We start from the raw sequence: 24,367 nt of genomic DNA on the forward strand, positions 1-24,367 counted from the left end.
TACATTGGTTTTATTGTACTATTTTGTGAAAAAAACATGAGCGATCAACATTACACCACAACTAGACTAGACAAGACGGGTATTTGTTATACTAACGCAAAAAATCTTGATCAATCACTCAGTTATTCACATGTTCTATAAATCCAGTGTTGTGCATTTCTACCTGATATTGATTATAACGTCGTCAAATATCTAGACCCTTATCTTTACACCCGGCCGTCGACATCTTTACAAATGTATTTCGAGATACAGCCGACAAACACCGATCTTCAATAAGTGAGAACCGCCAAATGTGACGGAAGTCGTCATGGCGGTAGGAGAATTATTGTCTGACGTCATGATGTTATGGGTCAAAGTTGATACATCGCCCAGTAAGGACGCTGCATCGCCATTTCCCTTTCAAGTCGCCAGATGAAGCAGTTTGGTGAAAATAAAAATCAGAATTGCTCATTTACTGCATGCTTGGGCTCTAACTTGCAAAATCTAAGCCAAAATTGGAGGTGTGTCGATTGCGTGTTTCTAAGGTGGAGCAAGTAGTATTAGGCGTTGTAAAGAACCGACAGTCGTGTTTTGGAGTGAACTTGCTTTCTGTTTGTTTATAACAGACTAATAACAGTTAAAGGTAGGTACAGTGGTTTTTGTTTCTATGCAAATTAGTAAAGTGGCAAAATCGTGATTTTTCTAACATTGTCAACCATGTTTTTTCTTCTTTTTTCAGTTGTTTCACCTAATTACTAAGGCAACGAGTTTGTCTCGGTTGTGTGCCAGTTTATTAATGTGCTTAGCCTTGTTTTATGCAAAAACTCGCTTTATGGCATCTCAAAAGCGTGCGCTACCTTTGCGAATTTTGTGGTTGCTTCACATTTCCAAACATTGCAGTAATGTGTATATTTTAAACTTTTTATATACACCTTATGATCAGTATGATTCATTACTCACCCCCAACCATTTTGCATTTAATGAAAGTGACCGTGGAAGTAATACTGCACTGAGTGCCTATACTTAGTAAAGAGCACGCAAGCTTTCGTTTTGTCATACCAGACAAACCTGTTTCTTTATTGGCATGGCGCTACACATTTTATGACCCTTCCTTCCTTTACAAAATTTAAAATCAATATACAGTGTTGAATGTAAGAAATAGGGCGCAATTTTAAAACGTACTGTAGACTAACAGTAGCTAAGGCGACGCTTTATGTAGACAAGCTGTAGGAAATTTATTGGAATATACGCACGTGTGTGTGCGCGGCTTTTCTCAATGTTTGTTTGATATTGTTTTGTTTTTTTTTTTTCTTCTAAATGTCAGGGATGAACTTGGCCAGCTGAACAGGCTACTACCGTCGAAAAAGGTTGTTAATGCCCCGTGTATATACAGTATATTATTATAAAGCTAATGATGTTCATATTTGGACACCTTTTGTAATATTAATTCATGCCAGAGAGAGTGCAGTGTCGCCCATAAGAATAAAAGATGAGTTCTTGCCTTTAATCCCAATTTCGTTTTGATTGTGTTTACTTCATATCCCATGAGTTCTTAAATTATGCTTATAACTATTTTTAGCGCGTCGGAGAACACTTAATTGTAAATAGGTTTAGTTTCTTTGAAGACGCAGTTGTGCAAACGACTTACTCAGCGCATTTCAGGTTCAGTCCAGGGGCCCGCCTGTTGATAAATGTTATCTTTCTAGCCAGCTTCACAATGACTGTCTCTATTTATTTTATTTATTGTTATTAATTTCTTTTTGTCTAATCAGCTGACCACCCCTCTTTTGCATTCAGAAATGTAAGATTTCTTTATTTATAGGAAATTGATTAGTTTTGCCATAGTTTAATAGCTTAACTTTGTCTTTTTTTGTCATTCTTATTTCACTATTTTTTTTTTGTGAGTTTTCTATGTTAATTTTATCCCAACACTGGCAGTTAACGATGAATGGCGTGGACACAGCTGCAAATACATTTAATGCTAAGGGGATCTTCTTGGGTATTATCTACTTGCATACTTATTGGCATATAACCAGAATATTAAAAATTAACAAAAAAATTAACCAAGTTCAAAAGAATGAATTCATATCTAACATACATTCTGGCTTAATCCAGTAATTATTTAGCACTACCAGTTTAGTCAATTAAAATTAATAAAAAAACAAAATGCCTGGATGAAAATTGACTGGGATGGAGGTAGGGCTTGCTTTGGAAACCACTGATCTAATTCTTCGATTTTTAGCTAGTTGGAACTAGGCAGGAGCATTTTATTATAGAATTATATGTCTACCTTTTATTTATTTATTTAGAACTGTTTGCATTCATATTTTGCAGACTAGGTCCTTGTACTCCTCTGTATTTACTATTTATGTCTTTCTCATCTGAAATATTCCTTTCAGCTCTTATTTATCAAGAGATGCAAGCAGACCTCAGTCTGCAGTTGGTTAAATTAATTTTTTTTTTATTAAAAAAAGGATAAATGTGCTTACATCAGCTAACTACAATACACATTTTGTAAATGGATTGTTTCAACAGAGGGTAACTGCAGCCTGCAGCCTTTGAAATCTCTCATTACTCCCATCATCACTATAAAACACTCAAATACATTAAAGTTATAGCTAGAAGTTTCCAGTGACCAAATTAATGTGTGATTTATTAATAATGTAGTATTAATATTTTTTTTGTTACTGTTAGAAATTAATGTCCTGATGTTGACAAAACATGTACATATATATCAAGATTTGTTTACAAATGTATTTCGGCTTCTCAGCATCATATCATACACATGCAAAGCAACGTTAAGCTGCACAGATTTTAAAAAAATTTCTAAGACGGCGCTACAAATAAAGCTGGTAAGGGTACAGTTTAAAAAATAAAGCTATTCATTGATTGATGCGATCCATCAATGTTTTCATTAATAAAAGCTGTATTTGTAAAATATGCCATCTCCAAAAGAATTGACTGATATGTGGCTGCTGTGATATTTTTTACATAATTCAGTATTTTTGGGTATTTCAGTTTGAGACAATAGTGATTCATCTTGAACCATTCCGATACAGATCAGGTAACATTAAAATAGTTTGCAAAAGAAGTTTTTTGAAAAAAATTAGAAACAGCCTAAAATAAACAGTGCTTGTTTTTAAAAAAATTAAATATCAAATAAATGATCATGTGTATGTTGCAGTATGCATTCAACATATAATAATCCAGGGGTGGTCACATGTTAATACAGATTTATGGTGGAGAATCTGTTGGATGTAGTGTCACTGTTTCAGTGTGCACTTCAAGTTTGTTATATGCATACAGTACAGTATTTTTACTTGCATTTCTCTTTTAAACAGTGACAATTAAAACAGTAGGACACAAAGTATGCAAAGAATGCACTGTACAGTATAATGCTATATTTCAAAGTGTTTATATGAGGTGCTTTATATGTGACATTTTTTTAATGATCATTGGCTGTTCAGTAACTCCACAAATAAAGCATTTTATCTGAATTCTACTGGTATGAGGGTTAACAGTCCTTTGCCATTTGCTAGAGCAGAGGAGTGAGGAAAACGAGAGTATCTTAATAATCATGTCAGTGTGTGTTATTGCTGTCCTGAACAGAGGGCAGCTGGGTGCCAGTAACATTTCGTATGTCATTCATCACCATAGGAAGTACTGCTAAGCAAGTGTGCCCTACCAGGATGTGATGCATCCAGGTAAGATGTAACCTGTGTACCTGTTAGACCTCTAAGGAAGTAGAGGCATTGGTGAAATTGACAGTAGTCTAAATATGGTGCCCGCTACAGTTCCTCAGTGATGGTTACTACAAGAAATTTAAAGCTGTTTATCCTCTCCTCAGCATTCCCTGTAATACATTTGGAAGTCTGATCAGATTTCTGAAGTTTATGAACAGGTGTCTGATTTTGCTGACATTAAGGTCTCAGGACTCTGGAAGAGCATTTTTTTAAATTCTCCAGATGTAACAGGATGTTGTGGAGTGAAGAAAATAAAGGTATCTGTTGTTATAGTATGCATTCTGGCACTGATGCAGGGGAATAAAGTGTGCCACTAAATTAAAACATCTGTCAACTCAATACAGTTGTTAATGCTATAAAATGAGTACTCGCATATATCAAAGAGACAGTTATGGACATTAAATAAGTATAAATAGACAAAATGTAAGCATTACAACAGAGGTATCTCATAAGGCATACATATATACAGTATAATATATAATCCTGATTTTGAGTAAAGTGAAACATCCTATTGAGTCAATCTTATGTAACTTGGTGGCAAAGAACGATTCTCCAGTATAGTACTGAGTGCTCTGTGTGGCTTCAGGCTTTTTCTCCAACTAAATTTAGTTTTTGACTTTGAACTTGGAAACCAGTGGTCTAACCCTTGTGGTGTAAGAGTTATGAATCAAAACACGAAAGGCATTCCTCTAGTGCTAGCATGTAGGTGAGTTACTGAATAAATATTCAAAGTTCCATCACTATGGTCCTTCTGCCCTGTATTGCACCTTGGACAATTTGGAGGCTGAAAAATGAAAAACACAAAATACGAGCAACAACGGAATTGTCAAACTAGCAGCAATTGTTGGGAATATTTTAATCCCTTTATATTATCTAGAAATAAGTGCATATCTGTTACAAAGCCAAAGGTGAATAAGGGTGCCATGACTTCAACATTTTTACCAGCACCCCAGGAGTCAAATCTTGTATTTGTGTTAATTGCTTCATCCTTGTCTATGCAATAAATTTTTGGCCTGAGTGCTCTCCCAAAGACCTGGCCTTTATTGGTATCCAACCAATCAAAAACACTAAGGATATTATTTATCAATGCACACTTTTTGAATTAAAAAAAAAAAAGCAAAGAGAAAACATTGTAATTTATTTAATTGCGAATATCAACCTTATAAACCATTGATACTTGCAAAACAGTCAGATTGGTTTGGAGAATAAGTATAGCAAGCTGGCCAAAGCATGTGATACGAATGCTTATCACTATTGGCTTTTTTTGCCTCTCCTTTTGTTAATGGGATGAAGTAAAAAAAAAGACAAATGTATACACTTCTTCAAAATTACCTGCTTTGTTACAAGCATGACTCCTCAAATCAACCTGTATGTTTACAGGAAGTTGTATTTAAGTACATTCATATGAAAGAGTTTGGGAACCCCTCTTAATTCTTTGGATTTTTGTTCATCATTGGCTGAGCTTTCAAAGTAGCAACTTCCTTTTAATATACAGTATGACATGCCTTATAGAAACAGTAGTATTTCAGCAGTGACATTAAGGTTATTGGATTAATAGAAAAATATGCAATATGCATCATAACAAAATCAGACAGGCGCATATGTTTGGGCACCCCAACAGAGATATTACATCAATACTTAGTTGAGCCTCCTTTTGCAAATATAAAAGCCTCTAGACGCCTCCTATAGCCTTTAATGAGTGTCTGGATTTTGGATGGAGGTATTTTTGACCATTCTTCCATACAAAATCTCTCCAGTTAAATTTGATGACTGCTGAGCATGGACAGCCTGCTTCAAATCATCCCATAGATTTTTCAATGATATTCAAGTCGGGACTGTGATGGCCATTCCAGAACATTGTACCTCTCCCTCTACATGAATGCCTTTGTAGATTTCGAACTGTTTTGGGGTCATTGTCTTGTTGGAATATCCAACCGCTGCGTAACTCCAACTTTGTGACTGATGCTTCAACATTATCCTGAATAATTTGTTGATGTTGGGTTGAATTCATCCAACCCTCGACTTTAACATGGGCCCCAGTCCCTGAACTAGCCAAACAGCCCCACAGCATGATGGAACCTCCACCAAATTTGACAGTAGGTAGCAGGTGTTTTTCTTGGAATGCAATGTTCTTCTTCCGCCATGCAAGGCGCTTTTTGTTATGACCAAATAACTCAGTTTTTGTCTCTTCAGTCCAAAGCACTTCGTTCCAAAATGAATCTAGCTTGTCTAAATGAGCATTTGTATACAACAAGCAAGTCCGTTTGTGGCATGAGTGCAGAAAGGGCTTCTTTTATCATCACCCGGCCATACAGATGTTCTTTGTGCAAATTGCGCTGAATTGTAGAAAGATGTACAGATAGATCATCTGCAGCAAGATGTTCTTGCAGGTCTTTGGAGGTGATCTGTGGGTTGTCTGTAACCATTCTCACAATCCTGCACATATGCCGCTCCTGTATTTTTTCTTGGCCTGCCAGACTTGGGTTTAACAGCAACTATACCTGTGGCCTTCCATTTCCTGATAACATTCCTTACAGTTGAAACTGACAGTTTCAACCTTTGAGAGAGTTTTTTGTAGCCTTCCCCTAAATCATGATACTGAGCAATTTTTGTTTTCAGATCTTGTGAGAGTTGCTTTGAGGATCCCATGCTGCCACTCTTCAGAGTCAAAGGGAAGCATAACATGCAATTCCATCCATCCATTATCCAACCTGCTATATCCTAACTACAGGGTCATGGGGGGTCTGCTGGAGCTAATCCCAGCCAACACAAGGTGCAAGGCAGGAAACAAACCCCAAGCAGGGTGCCAGCCCACTGTAGACAACTTATAATTGACCATCTTAAATACATTTACTCATGATTGGACAAACCTGTCTATGAAGTTCAAGGCTTAACGAGCTAATCCAACCAAATTGGTGTTGCAGGTAATCAGTATTGAGCAGTTACATGCATTCAAATCAGCAAAATTACAAGGGTACCCAAATTTTTTCACATTTGACTTAATTTCATACAACGAAATACTGCTTCACTAAAAGTCTTTGTTCAGAAAACACCATAGATGTTCATAGGAAATGAAAAACATATCACTGTTATCTTTTTTTGTTGAAAGTAAATTAATATGCAGGCTGAGAGGGATTCCCAAACTATTTCATATGACTAAGTACGTGAAAGATGCAGGGTCCAATTACTATTAAGAATATAGTCTCTTGTGGAGGCCAAATAATATGCACTTAATTGTTCCGAATTTAACATGCACACTTTAAGCAGTTTTTAAACATTCATCTACACATACTGTATTTCATATATAATGTTTTACTGTACGTAATTTAAAGTGTTTACCTGAAGCACATGATCTGTTCCATTTTCAAAAGCATAAAATTAAGTCTGTAGTGGTGGCCAAGAAACATTGTTAATGTGATAAGTAGCATTTTTGGGTGGAGTGTCATAAATAGATGACTCCAGAAGTTTTTTTATAATCTCCATTTTCTGTGAGGTGGTTAGTTTCCAGATGGTGAAACAAGTTAGTTGTGAGGCTGTTTTTGACGGCAGCCAATTTTCAACAAAGTCTGCAACTTGCCATCTTTTGAGCAACTTCAGTCTTTTCAAAGTGAAACCACCTCCGTACAAGAGCGAATGATTGAAATCTAGCATTTAAATCTAACAGCGTAAGTTGCAAGATTAATGGTTTCTTTATTTTGTCACCTGGCACTGTCTGTTCATGTTTTAAATAGCTCGCCTACCTTGACACTAGAATTACTAGAGCCTATGAAAAAACCAGTAAATCCGGCCCACCTTAAATCCCTTCGCACCTCTCCGTCAGCCTCTTTTGTCTTGTAAATGTGTCTTAAGTCCAAGCAGCAAGCTGTCTGCTATACCATCCCCATACCACCTCAGAACGGGCAATACGTTTTTCCAGTTCCTGCCTTGATTGATTATCTGGGAGTGAGCTACCCAGAATTGTAAGGGAAAGTAATTTGATGTGTGTTTTGTGTCTACAACAATCTACGTAAACACATTGTTAAAACAAACGTTTTTCATGTTTTAGTGATATAAAATGTACACTGGCTGTTACAGACTGAAATCAAATGTATGTTTTTATTCTAAAATAGTAAGACTTAAGTGCAGTTTACTTTTCAAAATGGAGAGGTGCAGGATCGAACTCGCGACCTTTTGATTTCCAGTCGGCATCTGAGTCAATTGCGCCTCAGAGGAAGTCATAATAAGCAGTTGTCAAAGTCGCATGTTAAGGCGGCTTTTTGTTTCTGCAGTTATATTTTTGAATAAAAGTGCAATTGTTGTGTTAGATTTGTACCTTCTGTGAAAATATTTCTTTGGATATTTGGACTTCAGGCTTCATACATTATATAGTTTATGCCTACATTTTGTCATCTACTACTAGAATATAAAAAACGTTTGTTTTAACAACGTGTTTACACAGATTACTGTAGAAACGGAACAGACATGAAATGCGTGTGTTCCAAACAACGATCTATTATTTCTACTCTAAAACTCCACTTCACTCCCAGAAAATCAATCAAGGCATGATCTGGTAGAAGTTTGTGCACGTTCTAAGTCGGTGGGGGATGGAATAGCCGGCTGCTTTGCAGCCTGATTTTTATCAGCATATTTAGATGACAAAAGACGCTGGTGGAGAGCTGTGAACGATTTTAAGAAGTGATTTAAGGTGGGACGGATTTACGAGTTTTTTCGTAGGCTCTGGTAATTCTAGTGTTAAACTACAGTATACTAATAAAAGGCAAAGCCCTCACTCACTCATCACTAATTCTCCAACTTCCCGTGTAGGTAGAAGGCTGAAATTTGGCAGGCTTATTCCTTACAGCTTACTTACAAAAGTTAAGCAGGTTTCATTTCGAAATTCTACATGTAATGGTCGATAACGGTCGACAACATCCGCCATATTGAACTTATTTATGGCCCCATCTTCACCAAATTTGGTAGGCGGCTTCCCTGCGCTAACCGAAACCGATGTACATACTTATTTTGATGGTATGACGCCACTGTCGGCCTCCATATTGAACTTTACAACGTCACTAATTCTCCAACTTCCTGTGTGGGTAGAAGGCTGACCCCATCTTCACGAAATTTGGTAGGTGGCTTCCCTGCGCTAACCAAAACCGATGTATGTACCAAGGTTATTATAGTTTTGCCTTTTTATATTAGTTTTTATTTCTATATTTTTTCTGACCTTACTTGGAAATTCAATTTAGTTTTAGTTTTCCTTCATCATGTATTTTTAGTTTTAGTTTAATTTTTATTTTACAATGACATTTTTATTTTTATATATATTGGTTTCAGTTTTAGTAATTTATAGTATGGTTCAAGAGCTACTATTGAGTTTAGTTTTTGTTTCACAATGAGACAGAACTGTGCACTTGAGTTTGGATATAATATGAGTTTGTTAGTGGAAGCTTACTACATTATACTACACAGTTTACTATTTGGTTTTGTTTTTGTCTGATAAAAACAAGCCTAATTAAAACCAGATACTGAATATGATCAATTTTACACAATTATATAATTTTTTACAATATTTTGTATGTCATTTGTGCTGAACAAATCTGCGCAGACTGTTGGCACTTTTTTCTTTTCCTTTTATTGCCCAGAATGGGCCAATTTGTAATGAAATTTAGGTGAACTTTAAGGTGTGAGGGTTTTTTACTCTAAATGTCTACAGTACACAACACATCCTGCTCCAGCAATAAAGTGCTCATAATGAATGCCTTTAATATTGCATTCAAAAACCTCAAATACTGGGTTTTGTTATTTTCTACCAGCCATATTGATCTCTGATTCCATCTCAGGCACAAACAATTTATAGACAGAATTTTGGCACCTGCAGGCCCAAAAAGATATAAAAAATAAAGAGTTTCTACTGTGTTCTGACAGGGGTGATCATGGAAATCATGGGGGCTTAGGAAGAACTGGGGTCTTTGGCTTGAATCAATGTGCAGACCATACCTAGCTGTATTGAGGGAAACAAAGAAAAACAAGCATGTAGTGTTGAGGATAGGGGCAGTGAGGCTAGAATAGCCCACCGTAAGAACAGTAAACCCATAATGAGCAGAGCAAGAGCAGGTAATAAAGAATATGGACAGGCACAAAATGACAGAGATAGCATCTGAGATTAGGAACAATATATACATTATCTAATCCTGTTTATCCAGAGCAGGATCACAGGAAACCTGGAGCCTACCCCAGCAGGTTTGGATGCAAGGCAGAAAATATCCCTGGTATGCAATATGTATGATATGGCTGATGTTAAGAACAAAAAGAATATATGTCAAGTATCTATTTTGAGAGAGAGAAACATTTAAAAAATGGGGACAGATATTTTAAAACATAATTCTGCTATTTGATTCTTTTTACAATACTGTATCTGGTATTAATAATGATGAATATTAACTAAAAAGGTAAATTAATAAATATAACATAAATACAAAAACACATTAGTATGTTTAGCTTTTCATCATTTGGCAGACTCTCTTTGCCTACCTACCTGTAGTTCAGTAGAGACATTGCCAACTCAGGAATTTTACAAGGTTTGTGTCTCTTCATTGTTAAACAACGTTTTTGAAGCAAAACTCACTGGTCAGCAACAATATGCAGATCTTATATTACAAACTAGTCAGCCTCTCGATCACTGCTGTTTTATTTTCAAAAATCGGAAGTGGTCTCCCCTCGACTTTCTTATGTACTCAGATATGGGGAAAGATATTTGAGGAGTAAACCGCAAAACAATGATTATATTTTTATATTATGTACATTAATGAACCATCAACAGCAAATCAAATTAGTAATATATTAAACAACTAGCAAAATACCTGCGCTTCGCAGCGGCGAAGTACTGCCTTAAAATTTTTATTAAGAAGAAGATTAAACCTTTTTAAACTAAGGGAAAATATACCAATAATTATATAAGGATCTCTTTGTATACCACATTGTGAGTTCGGCCCTCCAGTTGTAATATGACCAAGCTGTGCGCTGAGCTTACTCTTGAGCATGCAACGTACAGTTGGCCCTGTGAACAGTAATCTTGTTTCAAATCTCGCAGCTTGGATTGCTGCTGTCATAATCGGTTTGAGTTTCATGGTTTGTTTCAATTATGACAGTATTTGTAGGACTTGTGTTGAAGAGACATTCGGCATCTGTCAAGCGTTGTAAGTATACAACTGGTTTCATCGATAACTTCACATCCAGCTTTTGAGAGTTTAAACATTCATAAACATCAAAGTGTCCACTACTGAAATCGTCACCTGTCAATCTAAGATGTTTAAGAGGCATTGGCGGTTGTCGAAAGGTGTAAAATATTTGGCCATTTTGGTACACTTGAAAGCGACAACCGAACAATTCAGCGGCAGCCATCAACTCGCATGCAGATGCATAGGTGAAGGGCTTAAGCATTTTACTCTTATAGTGCTCCTGTGTAGTATAATCATCTCCTGTACCGTCATCAGTCCACACCTTGAACCTGTCCCAGTCATTCAATACATAAGACAAAATGTTCCTCCGGATATCAAGAGTGAGCCTGATATGGCCGTGCAATATGTAACAAAGAGAATGGAAAAGGCAGGTGCCATCTCCGGGCATGGAAAACACTCGGTAAGTGACAGTTCTTTGATCGATGGTGATCACCTCGATAGACCTGTTAATCTTGAGCATGCAACGTACAGTTGGCCCTGTGAACAGTAATCAGTACTGTTGGAATGATAAAGGAAATGGGTACCTGAACAATGTAAAGTAAGTCTGAAATACCTACACAATAACTATAATCGTAATAAATGAACAATAAAACAGCAAAGAAGCCGTGGATTAAATAAAAAGGCTGTAGTTATCAGCAGGGAGACATGAATCCCGTGGCGAAGCAAGGAAGGGAATGTAGAGACTGGAGCGACGGACGGCCTTATATAGGCAGGCAGCCAACAAAGTGGGAGGCGTTGGGATAGGGGACCCAACGCCGCCTCACACGGTGACCGAGCTGCAGGCTATGGACATATATATGTACGTAAGTAGGATTCAGTTAGCGTTGGGAACCCGCGTACCAAATTTCTTGAAGATGGGCCCATAAGTAACAAAGACTGTTAAAAAGTTCAATATGGCGGCCGACAGTGGCATCATACCACCGAAATAAGTACGTACATCAGTTTTGGTTAGCGTAGGGAACACACCTACCAAATTTCGTGAAGATGGGGCCATAAATAAGAAAGTGCAACATGGCGAACGTTGTCAACCGTTATGACCGTTACGCATAGAATTTCAAAATGAAACCTGCTTAACATTTGTAAGTAAGCTGTGAGGAATGAGCCTGCCAAATTTCAGCCTTTTACCTACACGGGAAGTTGGAGAATTAGTGACGCTGGAAAGTTAAATAAGGTTTAATTTTCTTCTTAATAAAAATTTTAAGGCAGTACTTTGCCGCTGCGAAGCGCGGGTATTTTGCTAGTATTATACAGTAAAAACATACATTTGATTTGTGTCTGTAGCAGCCAGTGTAAATTTTATAGCACTTGTAAAAGTTAGCTTTTTCTTTTATTCTCTCAGTCACAATCTTGATGCAGCACCCACCCCCCCGCCCCAGATCTAACGTGGTTATTTTTTATCTGAAACTGGGAATAACTGTAGATGTCAGTGGTGTTTTGAGACAATGGAACTGGAAAATCTCTGATCTGGAGGGATAAAAGCTGACACATAAACACTGGTGAATCTGCCTGCTTCATATCTCACCGGCACATGAAATTTTTTTTTATTCAGTTTTCTTGAGTGTTTCTGCTCACACTGAATTAATATGCACCTGATGGTCCATGATATCAAAACTGCACTGACAAAAAAAAAAGAGACATCGGTATATGATATTTGGAATAACTCATTTTATGAACTGTATAGTACATTTTGGAAAACATTGTGGCACTGAAGCAACATTACAAGCACATGCGAATGAATAGGAATAATCAGTGACTGTGTATATTTCGATCTTGCCCATGCAGTCGCCACATTTTGGTGCACGGTGTTGTTTCTTTTGTACTCCAGGAAATGCAGAGGAAAGAATAGTATAGAGAGGCCAGTTCCGCGCTATATGCAATCCTCAGATTCAAATGTTAACAGTTCCCACACACCCAAGGACCATCCTTTCTACATTTACAACATGTACCTGTTGCAATGTACACACTTCTCTCTGTGCTGTGGTTACTATTACACTGAAGGGGCTGGGGAAGTTGCAGCCTTGGAACAGAAGCTTATTGATGTTGCATCCTCTTTTTTGCTTTATCCATCCCCTTTTCTTGTAAGAAGCGACGACGAAGCTCCTCTACAGGGTGAGCCATAAACACTCCTCTTTTCTCAGTGCCACCTGTACATGCCTTGTACAGTACATGTGCGTTGATCACCGCCAAGTCAAGCACAAGCAACCGGCCACCTGCATGCTCCTGCTCGCACTGAATAAGCTCACGCCTTCTGGTGCACGATATCAAACCAGCACTGGGCAAAAAAGAAAGAGACAAATATATGTGACATTTTGAAGAAATCATTTTACGACCTGAATAGTACCAATCAGAAAACATTGTCACACTAATGCAATATTATTTGAAAACGAACAACAGATTTGTACAGATTTTAGTCCAAAACAAAACTGATTTGATGAGGCAAAGATGGTAGTTTTTAAGAGAGAGTAAGGGAAGTTATGTCATCGGGGCTTAAACTAAAAGTGACTTCATTGATAGCAGGCAGAATTTCCCATATTCGATCTGCAGTGGAAAGAGAGAACGGATCAGTACACCCTGCAACCAAATTACCCTCATTCAGCCCCTTTAGCTGCCTCACATGCACATGTGTGTGACAAGGCCCTCAGCTCAGACCATCAGGTCGGGCATTCCTGACTGAGTGGTCGTGAATCCATAGAAAGCATTGGCGTGGAGGGATCCGTGACCAAGAACCAGCAAAAACTTGCACAGCTGTAGGTCAAGAAACTACCTGGTGAGCCACGGATTTGTGAAAGGCCATCAACTGTAAAGGTTTATGATCCGTAACAAGGGTGAATTTGCGGCCCAAGAGGTAGTACTGCAGCTGCGTAATTGCCCACTTGATTGCCAAGGCCTCCCTTTCCACCGTCGAATGGTTTCTCGTTCCAGCAGTTTCCTACTCAGGAACATGATGGGGTGTTCCGCACCATTGACACTTTCGCTCAGCATAGCACGAAGTATCTGTCTGGAGAGTGAAAAGTAGAGAACAATTAGGGGTTTTCAAGACTGGTGCTGATGTAAGGGCCTGTTTTAAGTCACTGAATGCAGCATTTGCCTTATCAGTCCATACCACATTGTTCGTGGCCCTCTTCTTTGCAAAATCAGTCAAGGGTGCCACTCTCTCAGGAAATGGAGGTACAAACCAGTGATAGTACTCCGCTAAGCTGAGAAAGTCTTGGACTTGCCACTTGGTTTTAGTATTGCATCTACTTTGGAATGCTGTGGTTTCTCAGTACCCTGACCCAACAGGTAGCCTAAATATTTGGTTTTATTTAATCCAAAGAAGCATTTCTTGGGGTTAAGCTGAAATCTGGCCTCACCAAGTGTCCACAAACCGCTTGGACCTTCTGTAGGTGTTCCTCCCACATGCTGGATGACCATGTCATCCAAGTAGGCCGCACTATATGAGTTATGAGGCTGAAGTGTTTTATCCACCAGACGCTGGAAAGTCGCAGGGGCCCCATGTAACCCAAATGGAAGGACATGATACTGCCAGTGACCTCTAGGTGTGCTAAACACCGTCTTAGGCTTTGCGGAGTCCGTTAAAGGAAGCTGTCAATACCCTTTTGTCATGTCAAGAGTGGTCAAATATTTACCCTCTTGAGGAGGTAATCACATCCACTTGTGGTATTGGATAGGTACCAAACTGGGAGACTTTATTACATCGATGGAAGTCATTGCAGAACCTCCAACTCCTGTCAGGCGCACTGACCAAAATGATGAGACTTGACCAGGTACTATAACTATCCTCTATCACTCCTAGTTCCAGTATACGCTTGATCTCAAGCTCCACCCAGAGGCGTAGCTAGGGTTTTCAGTGCCCAGGGACAACTAAAGATTTCACGCCCCCTCCTATTTGCCAAAATGCAGTGGGGAAGGGAAAGAAAATTTTTAAAAATGTATTTAAAATAGTATTTTAAGAAAAACATTTCATATAAGTCTCCGAAAAATGATAATGCCGCCTCGTGTTCTTTAAAATCTAAATCCGTCATTAGTTTTTGTAAGAAAAAATTTATTTTCCGCATTTAAACATTATTTTAAAGAAAGTATATACCAAATTATAAAGCAAAATAATTATATATTTATAAAAACTGCATTACTTACAATTTATTCATATGAAAATATGATGGGGAAATGTCTAGACTTTTGCAGCCATCTACTAGAATACTTCACTACAGCCCAATCAATTTTCTATCAAACACATAAACACAAATCACTTGGCACACAGAAATGGCATTTGCAACAACTTAGACAATGATACACTAATGCCTCATGTCAGTCGCGCGACCTGTTTAATAATGTCAAAAATGTTTCTGAGTGGGAGTCAAGCATGTTAGAGTAATGGAGGGGATAAATTGTCTGTTGGGTATATAGAACTAATACATGCTTCGAAATCAGAAAGAGACAAAAAACATAGGAAAAAGATATCCTCATACTGATGGAGCAATGGACTGAGTATGCAAATGCTTTTTATTTACTTTTTAGTGCATTTAAGAATGGAAAACATTTCATTCTAAAATTTTGTAACATCAATTTGGCGTCCCCGGGATGCTGTGCCCGGGGACAGATGTCCCCCCTATGCATCCACCGTCCCTCAGACGAGACATGCCTTGATCATATCGGGCCTGTGCTGCTTGTGCTTCTTCCATGTGAGTTTTGAGTAATGGACAAATCTTTCCAAATCTATCGCATAACTGTGCGATATATTCTAATATGTTTGTAGAGGGTAGAGTCTCTTCCTCTCATCCTTCCTTTAGAATGTCCAACATGCCTGGGGTTGGCATCCATATAATAATTCCCATAATAATTCCTCCCATCTTCGCTGAACTTGTTTCAAAGCATCAGTCTAAGTTTGATTAAATCTCTCCACTAGACCTTCGGTTTGAGGATGATACACCATGGTCTTTAGATGGTTTACTTTAAATAATTTGGCCGTTTCCCAAAATGACTCTGAGGTAAAAGGCGTCCCTTGGTCCATTAGGACTTCCTTAGGGATACCAACTCACGCAAAGACCCCTACCAATTCCTGTGCGCTGGCTTTAGAAGTAGCTGAGTGTAAGGGAACCGCTTCGGGATATTGGGTAGTATAAGCAAATAGGACTAAAATATAAACTGCTCAAAAAAATTAAAGGAACACTTTGAAAATACATTGGATCTCATTGGGGGGGAAAAAAAATCATGCTGGATATATATACTGATATGGACTGGGTAATGTGTTAGGAACAAAATGATGCCACATTGTTAGATGAAAATGAAAATTATCAATCTACAGAGTGCTGAAAATCAAAGTGAACAAATGATGCGGCAGGCTAGTCCATTTTCCCGAAATTTCATTGCAGCATCTCAAAATCATACTCGGTAGCTTGTATGGCCATCACGTGCATGTATGCATGCCTGACAACGCCGGGGCATGCTCCTAATTAGACGATGGATGGTGTCTTGGGTGGGGGGGGATCTCCTCCCAGATCTGGACCAGGGCATCACTGAGCTCCTGGACAGTCTGAGGTGCAACCTAGTGGCATAGGATGGACTGAAACGTAATGTCCCAGAGGTGGTCAGGTGAGCGTGGGGGCCAGTCAATGGTATCAATTTCTTCATCCTCCAGGAACTGCCTGCATGCTCTGAGGCCAGGCATTGTCGTGCACCAGGAGGAACCCAGGATCCACTGCACCAGCAATGGGTCCAAAGATTTCATCCCGATACCTAATGGCAGTCAAGGAGCAATTGTCTAGCCTTTAGAGGTCTGTGCATCCCTCAATGGATATGCCTCCCCAGACCATCACTGACCCACCATCGAACCAGTCATGCTGTACGATGTTACAGGCAGCATAACGTTCTCCACGGCTTTTCCAGACCCTTTCACATCTGTCAAATGTGCTAAGGGTAAACCTGCTCTCATATGTGAAAAGCACAGGGCGCCAGTGGTGGACCTGCCAATTCTGGTATTCTATGGCAAATGCCAATCGAGCTCCACGGTGCTGGGAAGTGAGCACAGGGCCCACTAGAGGACATCGGACCCTCGGGCCACCCTCATGAAGTCTATTTCTGATTGTTTGGTCAGAGACATTCATACCAGTGGCCTGCTGCAGGTTATTTTGTAGGGCTCTGGCAGTGTCATCGTGTTCCTCCTTGCCCAAAGGAGCAGATAGTGGTCCTGCTGATGGGTTAAGGACCTTCTATGGCCCTGTCCAGCTTTCCTAGAGTACCTGCCAGTCTCCTGGAATCTCCTCCATACCCATGAGACTGTGCTGGGAGACACAGCAAATCTTCTAGCAATGGCACATATTGATGTGCCATCCTGGAGAAGGTGAACTACCTGTGCAACTTTTGTAGGGTCCAGGTATCGCGTCATGCTACCGGTAGTGACAGTGACCATAGCCAAATTCAAAACTTGTTAAAAAAAAACGGTCAGAAAAGATTAGGAGGGAAAAATGTCAGTGGCCTCCACCTGTTAAACCATTCCTGTTTTGGGGGTCGTCTCATTGTTGCCCCAAACACCAAAGCAGCTGAAACTGATTTATCAATTCCCCTCTGCTACTTAACTGACCAGATCAATATCCCAGAAGTTTCATTGACTTGATGCTATACTCTTATTAAAAAGTGTAATTAATTTACAACCGGGAATGGTTGATTTGGAAGGATCACAATGGTCATCTTTTTTAGTGATCCTTCACAATTAATGATGCAGGTGTTGGACCTGAACCAGCGGATTTCTCTGTGGATGCAGGTTAGATTGGTCTTAATATTTAGCCACTGTTACGGTAGCACATATCGGCGAACTACAATGGAAATGTTGCTGCCAGAGTTAAATAATGCTGTGGTTTTATATCCATTTACCACTCCTGTATGTGGAAATGTCAGGGGGATTGTAAGTGCAAAACACCCTTCCTTCCCCCTCCACCTGCATTCCTTCTTGTCTCCAAATAGGTTGCGTGTATGTGAATCTGGGGCTTTCGGCACAGGCTCCGGTTCGTGAGGGTGAGGCCGAAATTTTGGGACGTGATCCTTCTGGATCTGACTAAAGGAAGATGCTGCCCTCTTAGATTGCGAGGCCAATTCTAGTTGTTTCTACACACTACGAGTTCTTTCATGCTATGAAAGTGTCTTCTCCAGGCTGGTTGGTTGAAATGCTTAGGTAGGCTATTTAACAAGAGGGAGCAGGCACCCTGCTCCACTATTTGTAGGGTGGTGTTCTATTCTGGCCTTAGCCAGTGTCCTACTTTAGCTCATAGTGAGAATCCTTGTTGGTCGGTTAGCCACTCTGGGTCAAACCTTGAGTTTCTTTAGTCTCCTCGCCTGCTAATGTGGGGCACCACCACATTTAGCCAGGGGCTCTGCCTTGGTGGGAAGTAGGGCACTGTCCTCCAAATGAGAGCATAATAAGCCCCTTTCTGCCTCACCCATCTAGACCAGCCTAATCCTGTTTGGGATGGAGCCTGCACCTGTTTTTTTCTGAATTACAGGATGCACTCTACACTCAGAAACTTGACCATGGTACTTTCCCACCTGGATATGGTCCTGCTCCTGCCGACTACGCCAGTTGTCAAAGATAAGACAAAAGAGTCGCAAAAAGGTTGGGGGTGGCCACCAATATTTTTCCTAGGTGCAAAAGTCTTGAAATAAGAGTACACATGTGTACAAATGGTGGTTTTAAGGGAGAATAGAGGAAGTGAAGTCATCAGGGCCTAGAACCGGGAGTGAAATCACTGAGAGCAGGCGGAATTTCCAGTAATCAGTCTGCAGTGAAAGAGTGAAAGGATCAGTATACTCCACCACCCCCTGGTCTGTCATGGAATTTCCCTTATTCAGGCCCTTTAGCTGCCTCCCATGTGCACTTGTGTGACATAAGTTTTATTCAAAATTTTGCTTCATCAGAGTATCTACCTTTTGCTGATTAACAGCCAAACTGTGATAACCCTTTTGATTAAGTCACTCAGTGCAAGTCACCAACTCTGCCTCCAGCAAAAGAACCCCAGACCATCACAGTTCCTCCTCCATGTTTGACAGTTGGTGGTGTACACTGAGGAACCATCCTTTCACCATCTCATTGGTTTATAAATACCCTGTGTAATGAATCGAACACAAGAATTTTGATTCATTGGTCCATAAGTCTTCCAGTCTGCAGTAATCCACAGCCGGTATTTCAAAGCCCTGTTTTGTCCTTTGAGGAATGGCTTTGTTACTGCCACTCGCCCTGTCAAACCTGTAGCACAAACTCTTCTCTTCACAGTAGAAGCTGAGACTTTTTATATAATATAGCGTATATACTCGAGTATAAGCAGACCTGAATATAAGCCGAGGTATGTAATTTTACCTACAAAAACTGGAAAAAACTTATTGAGTAAGTTTAAGTAAAATGACCGCATTTTTATGTAAAAACAATGAATTTTATTAATCTATACCAATAAAAGGCAAAGCACTCACTCACTCACTCATCCATCACTAATTCTCCAACTTCCCATGTAGGTGGAAGGCTGAAATTTGGCAGTCTCATTCCTTACAGCTTACTTACAAAAGTTAGGCAGGTTTCATTTCGAAATTCTACATGCAACGGTCATAACTGGAACCTACTTACATCCATATATACGGCCATAGCCTGCAGCTTGGTCGCCGTGTAAGGCGGAGTTGCGTCCCGCATCATTACACCTCCCACGTAATTGAGTGCCTGCCCATATATGGTAAATATTCGCGGGTGAAGGACTGTGCTTATGCAAACGAAGATGAGATGGTCAGCGAGATCTGCTGCCAATAAATATTCGTAGGTGAAGAACTGTGCTTAGCATATTCATAAGTGCAGCTACAGCGGAAATCGGCACGCCTCCCACGTAATTGACTGCCTGCCCATATAAGGCCGTCCATCGCTCCGGTCTCTTGACTCCCTTCTTTGGCTGACTGCCTGCCCGCCCGCCCATATAAGGCGCTGCGGTGTCTTCATTCCTTTCCTTGGTTCGCCAAAGAAGCAGCCTTTTCATTTAATTCATGGGTTCTCCGCTGTTTTATTGTTCGTTTATTACGATTGTTATAGTTATTGTGTAGGTATTTTAGACTTAGTTTATTGTTCAGGTACCCATTTCCTTTATTTAATCCGTGGCTTCTCTCCTGTTTTATTGTTCGTTTATTACGATTCAGGGATGTGCAAATCAATTTTTTTTTCTACTTGTCCACGGACAAGTAAACTTAGAAAATCCACTTGTCCGCCAGTTAAATTCACTTGCCCATAAACAATAGGGGTGTAACGGTTCACATGGATGTATTGAACCGTTTCGGTTTTGCATGTTCGGTTCGGTCCACTTGTGTACCGTTTCGGTTATATTTTATGCATTTTTTCTCATTAAATCTATTACTAGTGCGATCTAAGCACCCCAAGCGGAACTAAAGTCTTGGGTGAGTTTCCGCACGGACGCCTCTGAGTGTCGGACACTGGATGAGGGAGAGGCGCGCCAGTAGCTCGCAGACGTGACAAATGAGGTTATGGCAAATGCAAGCGAGAAGCCTGAGCTGGAACACCCTCCCAGCTCATAACGTTCTCCTGTCTGGGAACACTTTGGCTTCCCCGTTAGTTACCAATGGACAACGGCAAGTGGATAAATCCAAAGTTGTTTGTCGACATTGTTCCATCACGGAGATCGGGTATGCTGCAGGAAACGCGTCTAATATGTTAACACACTTAAAACGGCACCATCCATCTGTGAATGTTTCCTCTACAAGAAAGAAAACCAGCTTGGTGCAAACAGTAACAACGATAACTTCAGCTTTTAAACAACATCTAGCGAACAACTCTGACCGGGCCAAAGCAATAACACATGGTATTGGAGTCTTCATAGCTACAGGATTACGTCCATATTCAGTTGTTGAGAACGCTGGCTTTAAGTATATGATTAAAGTTCTTGAGCCTCGCTACGAAATACCATCACGTCCTCACTTTAGTCAGAAAGTTGTACCAGCACTTTATGAAAAAACTAGAAGTGATGTCGTCCGCGAGCTATCGCGGGTGCCCTCTCTTTCACTTACGACAGATAGTTGGACTTCACGCGCAACAGAGAGCTATTTAACAGTAACTGTCCACTACATTTCGCCACAATGGGAGATGAGGAATCACGTTCTGCAAACAAGACCTGTTTATGAACAGCACACTAGCACAAATCTTGCAGAGCACCTGAAGGAGGCTGTGAATGAATGGAAGCTGGAGAGACCTGGGACCACAATTCCTGTAACCACAGACAATGCTAAAAACATTGTCAGTGCTGTAAAAGAAGCAGGACTGGGCCCTCAGATTGGTTGTTTTGCACACACCATTAATCTAGCCTCTCAAAAAGTAACAAGCATCAACCAGATATCTAGATTATTGGGAAAAGTAAGAAAGATTGACATTTTTTCACAAAAGCACCACAGCAGCGCACATCCTGGAAAGCAAACAAGAAATGCTGAATATTCCAAAGCATTCTCTCATTCAAGATGTCCCCACACGATGGAATTCAAGTTATGACATGCTTCAGAGATACCTTGAACAGCAGGCAGCTATATATTCAGCACTAACTGAGAAACCTCTCAAGAACAAAGATATATACACACACTCAATGACGAAGAAGTGGCAATGGCAGAGGAAGTGATTGAAGCACTTAAACCTCTAAAAACAATCACAACCCTGATGAGCACTGAATCCAGAGCGTCTGTGTCCATGATAATCCCCTTGAAAAACTACTGTTCTCCACTCTATGGCACCAAAACAAGAAGACAGTTCTGCTGTGAGAGAGGTCAAGCTAGCAGTCACAAGAAACCTGCAAGAAAGTTACTCTGTGTGCTATGACTTTTTGCACAAATGCACAACCCTGGACCCCCGATTCAAAGCCTTGCCTCACATAGAAGATGATGAGAGACAGAAGATATTCAGCGACATCATAACAGAAATGATGACAACCACAGAAGAAGAGGTATTAAATTATGATCTAATACCCTTTTTATTTTTAATTACATTATTAATTAGCCCCAAAACATTACTTTTCTTTTGCAGACTGAGGATGCCACAGAGATAGGAGCTGGATCCTCATCATCTCCAGAGGCATCATCCACCAGATCACCTCCAGCTAAGAAGTCTGTAATGACTGAACTTTTTGATGAACTTTTCCAGAGACAGGGGGGAAGTAGTAAACCAACCCTTTTGGAGCAGGTCCAAGAAGAGGTCAGTAAGTACAGAGCTTCAGGGTGCCTTTCCCTTGAAGCTGATCCTCTTCTTTGGTGGAAAGGCAATGAGGCTACATACCCACACATAGCAAAACTCGCAAAGCGTTACCTCTGTATTCCAGCTACCTCTTTTGCTAGTGAACGGGTCTTCTCCACTGCTGGAGATATTGTCACTGCAACCAGATCTGTGCTTTCTGCAGAAAATGTGGATAAATTAATCTTTCTAGCCAAAACCTTTAAGCTTGAATAGTTTTATTTGTCATATTCAGGCTGTTGCGGCTACATGTTCAAAGTTTACATTTGTTACTTGTTTATTTAAATTGTTACAATAGTTTTAAAAACTCAGAGTCTAATTTATTTGAAATATCACCCAAATGGGTTGCTTTAATTTATTTATACAAATTCTATTGTTTGTATTTTTTTTAAATAAAAGCATTTAAAGTCATTTTTTTCCTGCCTTTTTTTGTACCGAAAATTAACCGAACCGAGTACCTCAAGAAAGTGAACCGAACCGAAATTACATTTTAGTGTACCGTTACACCCCTAATAAACAATTAACAAAAGTGAAAAATAGTTTATTTTTTCTGATCTCTTTTGATACCAAAACTGCCTTCCATTTTAAAATTGAAAAAAGTTCTTTCAGGGAGTAGTATTTTTCCACCTTGCTTTAGAATATTATATAAAAGATTCCCTTATCATTTTAACTCACTAATAAGCAATGCCTTCATTATAGCTAAACTAGTTCTGTTTCACATTACAGTTACATAACAGAACACTGTCCTGATTAATTTTCTGCCATGTTGTTTAGCTTTTGTCTTGCAACATCTTCTCCCCTAAGAATCTTTGCCATCTCAGACAGCATGGGCTGAATGCTGTTCATTTCTGCTTGAGCTGAACTGCATGGTTCCTGGACTGATTTACCAAAGAAGTAAATATTAGCGATGTTGTCAGGAAAAAATAATCGCGTCTAAGTGAAGATTTTTATAGATATTTCATAACATTTGGAAACCGTTATAATGTTTTCTTCTTTATCTATACTAATAAAAGGCAAAGCCCTCACTCACTCACTCACTCATCACTAATTCTCCAACTTCCCGTGTGGGTGGAAGGCTGAAATTTGGCAGGTTCATTCCTTACAGCTTCCTTACAAAAGTTGGGCAGGTTTCATTTAGAAATTCTACGCGTAATGGTCATAACTGGAAGCTGTTTTTCTCCATTTACTGTAATGGAGATGAGCTTGAACGCCTCCCACGTAATCACGCAGTACATAGAAAATCAGGAAGACCTCCAAAAAGCGCTGAAAAAAACATCCATCCATCCATTTTCAAACCCGCTGAATCCGAATACAGGGTCACGGGGGTCTGCTGGAGCCAATCCCAGCCAACACAGGGCACAAGGCAGGAACCAATCCTGGGCAGGGTGCCAACCCACCGCAGGACACACACAAACACACCCACACACCAAGCACACACTAGGGCCAATTTAGAATTGCCAATTCACCTAACCTGCATGTCTTTGGATCGTGGGAGGAAACCGAGTGCCGGAGGAAACCCGCGAACACGGGAGAACATGCAAACTCCACGCAGGGAGGACCCAGGAAGCGAACCTGGGTCTCCTAACTGCGAGGCAGCAGCGCTACCACTGCGCCACCGTGCCGCCCACTGAAGAAAACATGCATTATATAATTGAGAAGGCAGCGAAACAATAAGAAGCGAGCAAGTGACATATACAACCATATTGATGAGTTCTGCTACTTCGGAAACAAAGCACGATATTAAGTTCATAGACAGGCTGCCGCTGGCGTTTGTAATTTAGTGCCTGCCCATATAAGGCCGTCCGTCAGCGGCAATCCAATAGCAAACTCCCACTAAATATTCACGGGTTAAGGACTGTGCTTATGCAGAGGAAGATGAGATGGTCAGCGTGGTGTTTGGCACAAACTCAGCGAAACTGCGAGAGAAAGTTTTAAGTTCCAGGACTAAGGTAACATTACATACAGCCATGGACATAGCACGAGATGGCACCAGCACAACTGGGGAACTTCGATGCATGTACGCCGAGCGGCTCACGTGAACTGACGCAGTGCACAGATAAAAAGCAACAGTTCCAAAGAGCTGAACAAAACCGAATTACACAATTGAAAAGGCAGCAAAAAATATGAAGCGTCTGATACATACAAGCATATTCATAAATGCTGCTACTGTGGAAACA

General features: G+C 40.0%; 2 protein-coding genes across 3 annotated transcripts in view; both read left to right on the forward strand.

Annotated features, from left to right (window-relative positions):
• Positions 1-339: 339 nt before the first annotated feature.
• The window catches only part of LOC120525919, a 49,234-nt gene continuing 25,206 nt past the window's right edge, over positions 340-24,367 (forward strand). The window contains exon 1 of the mRNA XM_039748607.1: positions 340-622. The gene's annotated coding sequence lies outside the window, so the exon portion shown is untranslated. The remainder of the gene's footprint in view (positions 623-24,367) is intronic.
• Positions 20,239-22,528, forward strand: LOC120525920 (E3 SUMO-protein ligase ZBED1-like). Of its 2 annotated transcripts, none has more exons than XM_039748608.1 (2): positions 20,239-21,906; positions 21,987-22,528. In XM_039748608.1, the coding sequence occupies exons 1-2, from the start codon at positions 21,691-21,693 to the stop codon at positions 22,404-22,406; spliced, it is 636 nt and encodes a 211-aa protein (XP_039604542.1). In that variant the 5' UTR covers positions 20,239-21,690; the 3' UTR covers positions 22,407-22,528. Both variants share the same exon structure in this region; 1 of them encodes a protein (XP_039604542.1).

This window comes from Polypterus senegalus, chromosome 3, assembly GCF_016835505.1.
Source record: "Polypterus senegalus isolate Bchr_013 chromosome 3, ASM1683550v1, whole genome shotgun sequence".
Classification (NCBI taxonomy): domain Eukaryota; kingdom Metazoa; phylum Chordata; class Cladistia; order Polypteriformes; family Polypteridae; genus Polypterus; species Polypterus senegalus.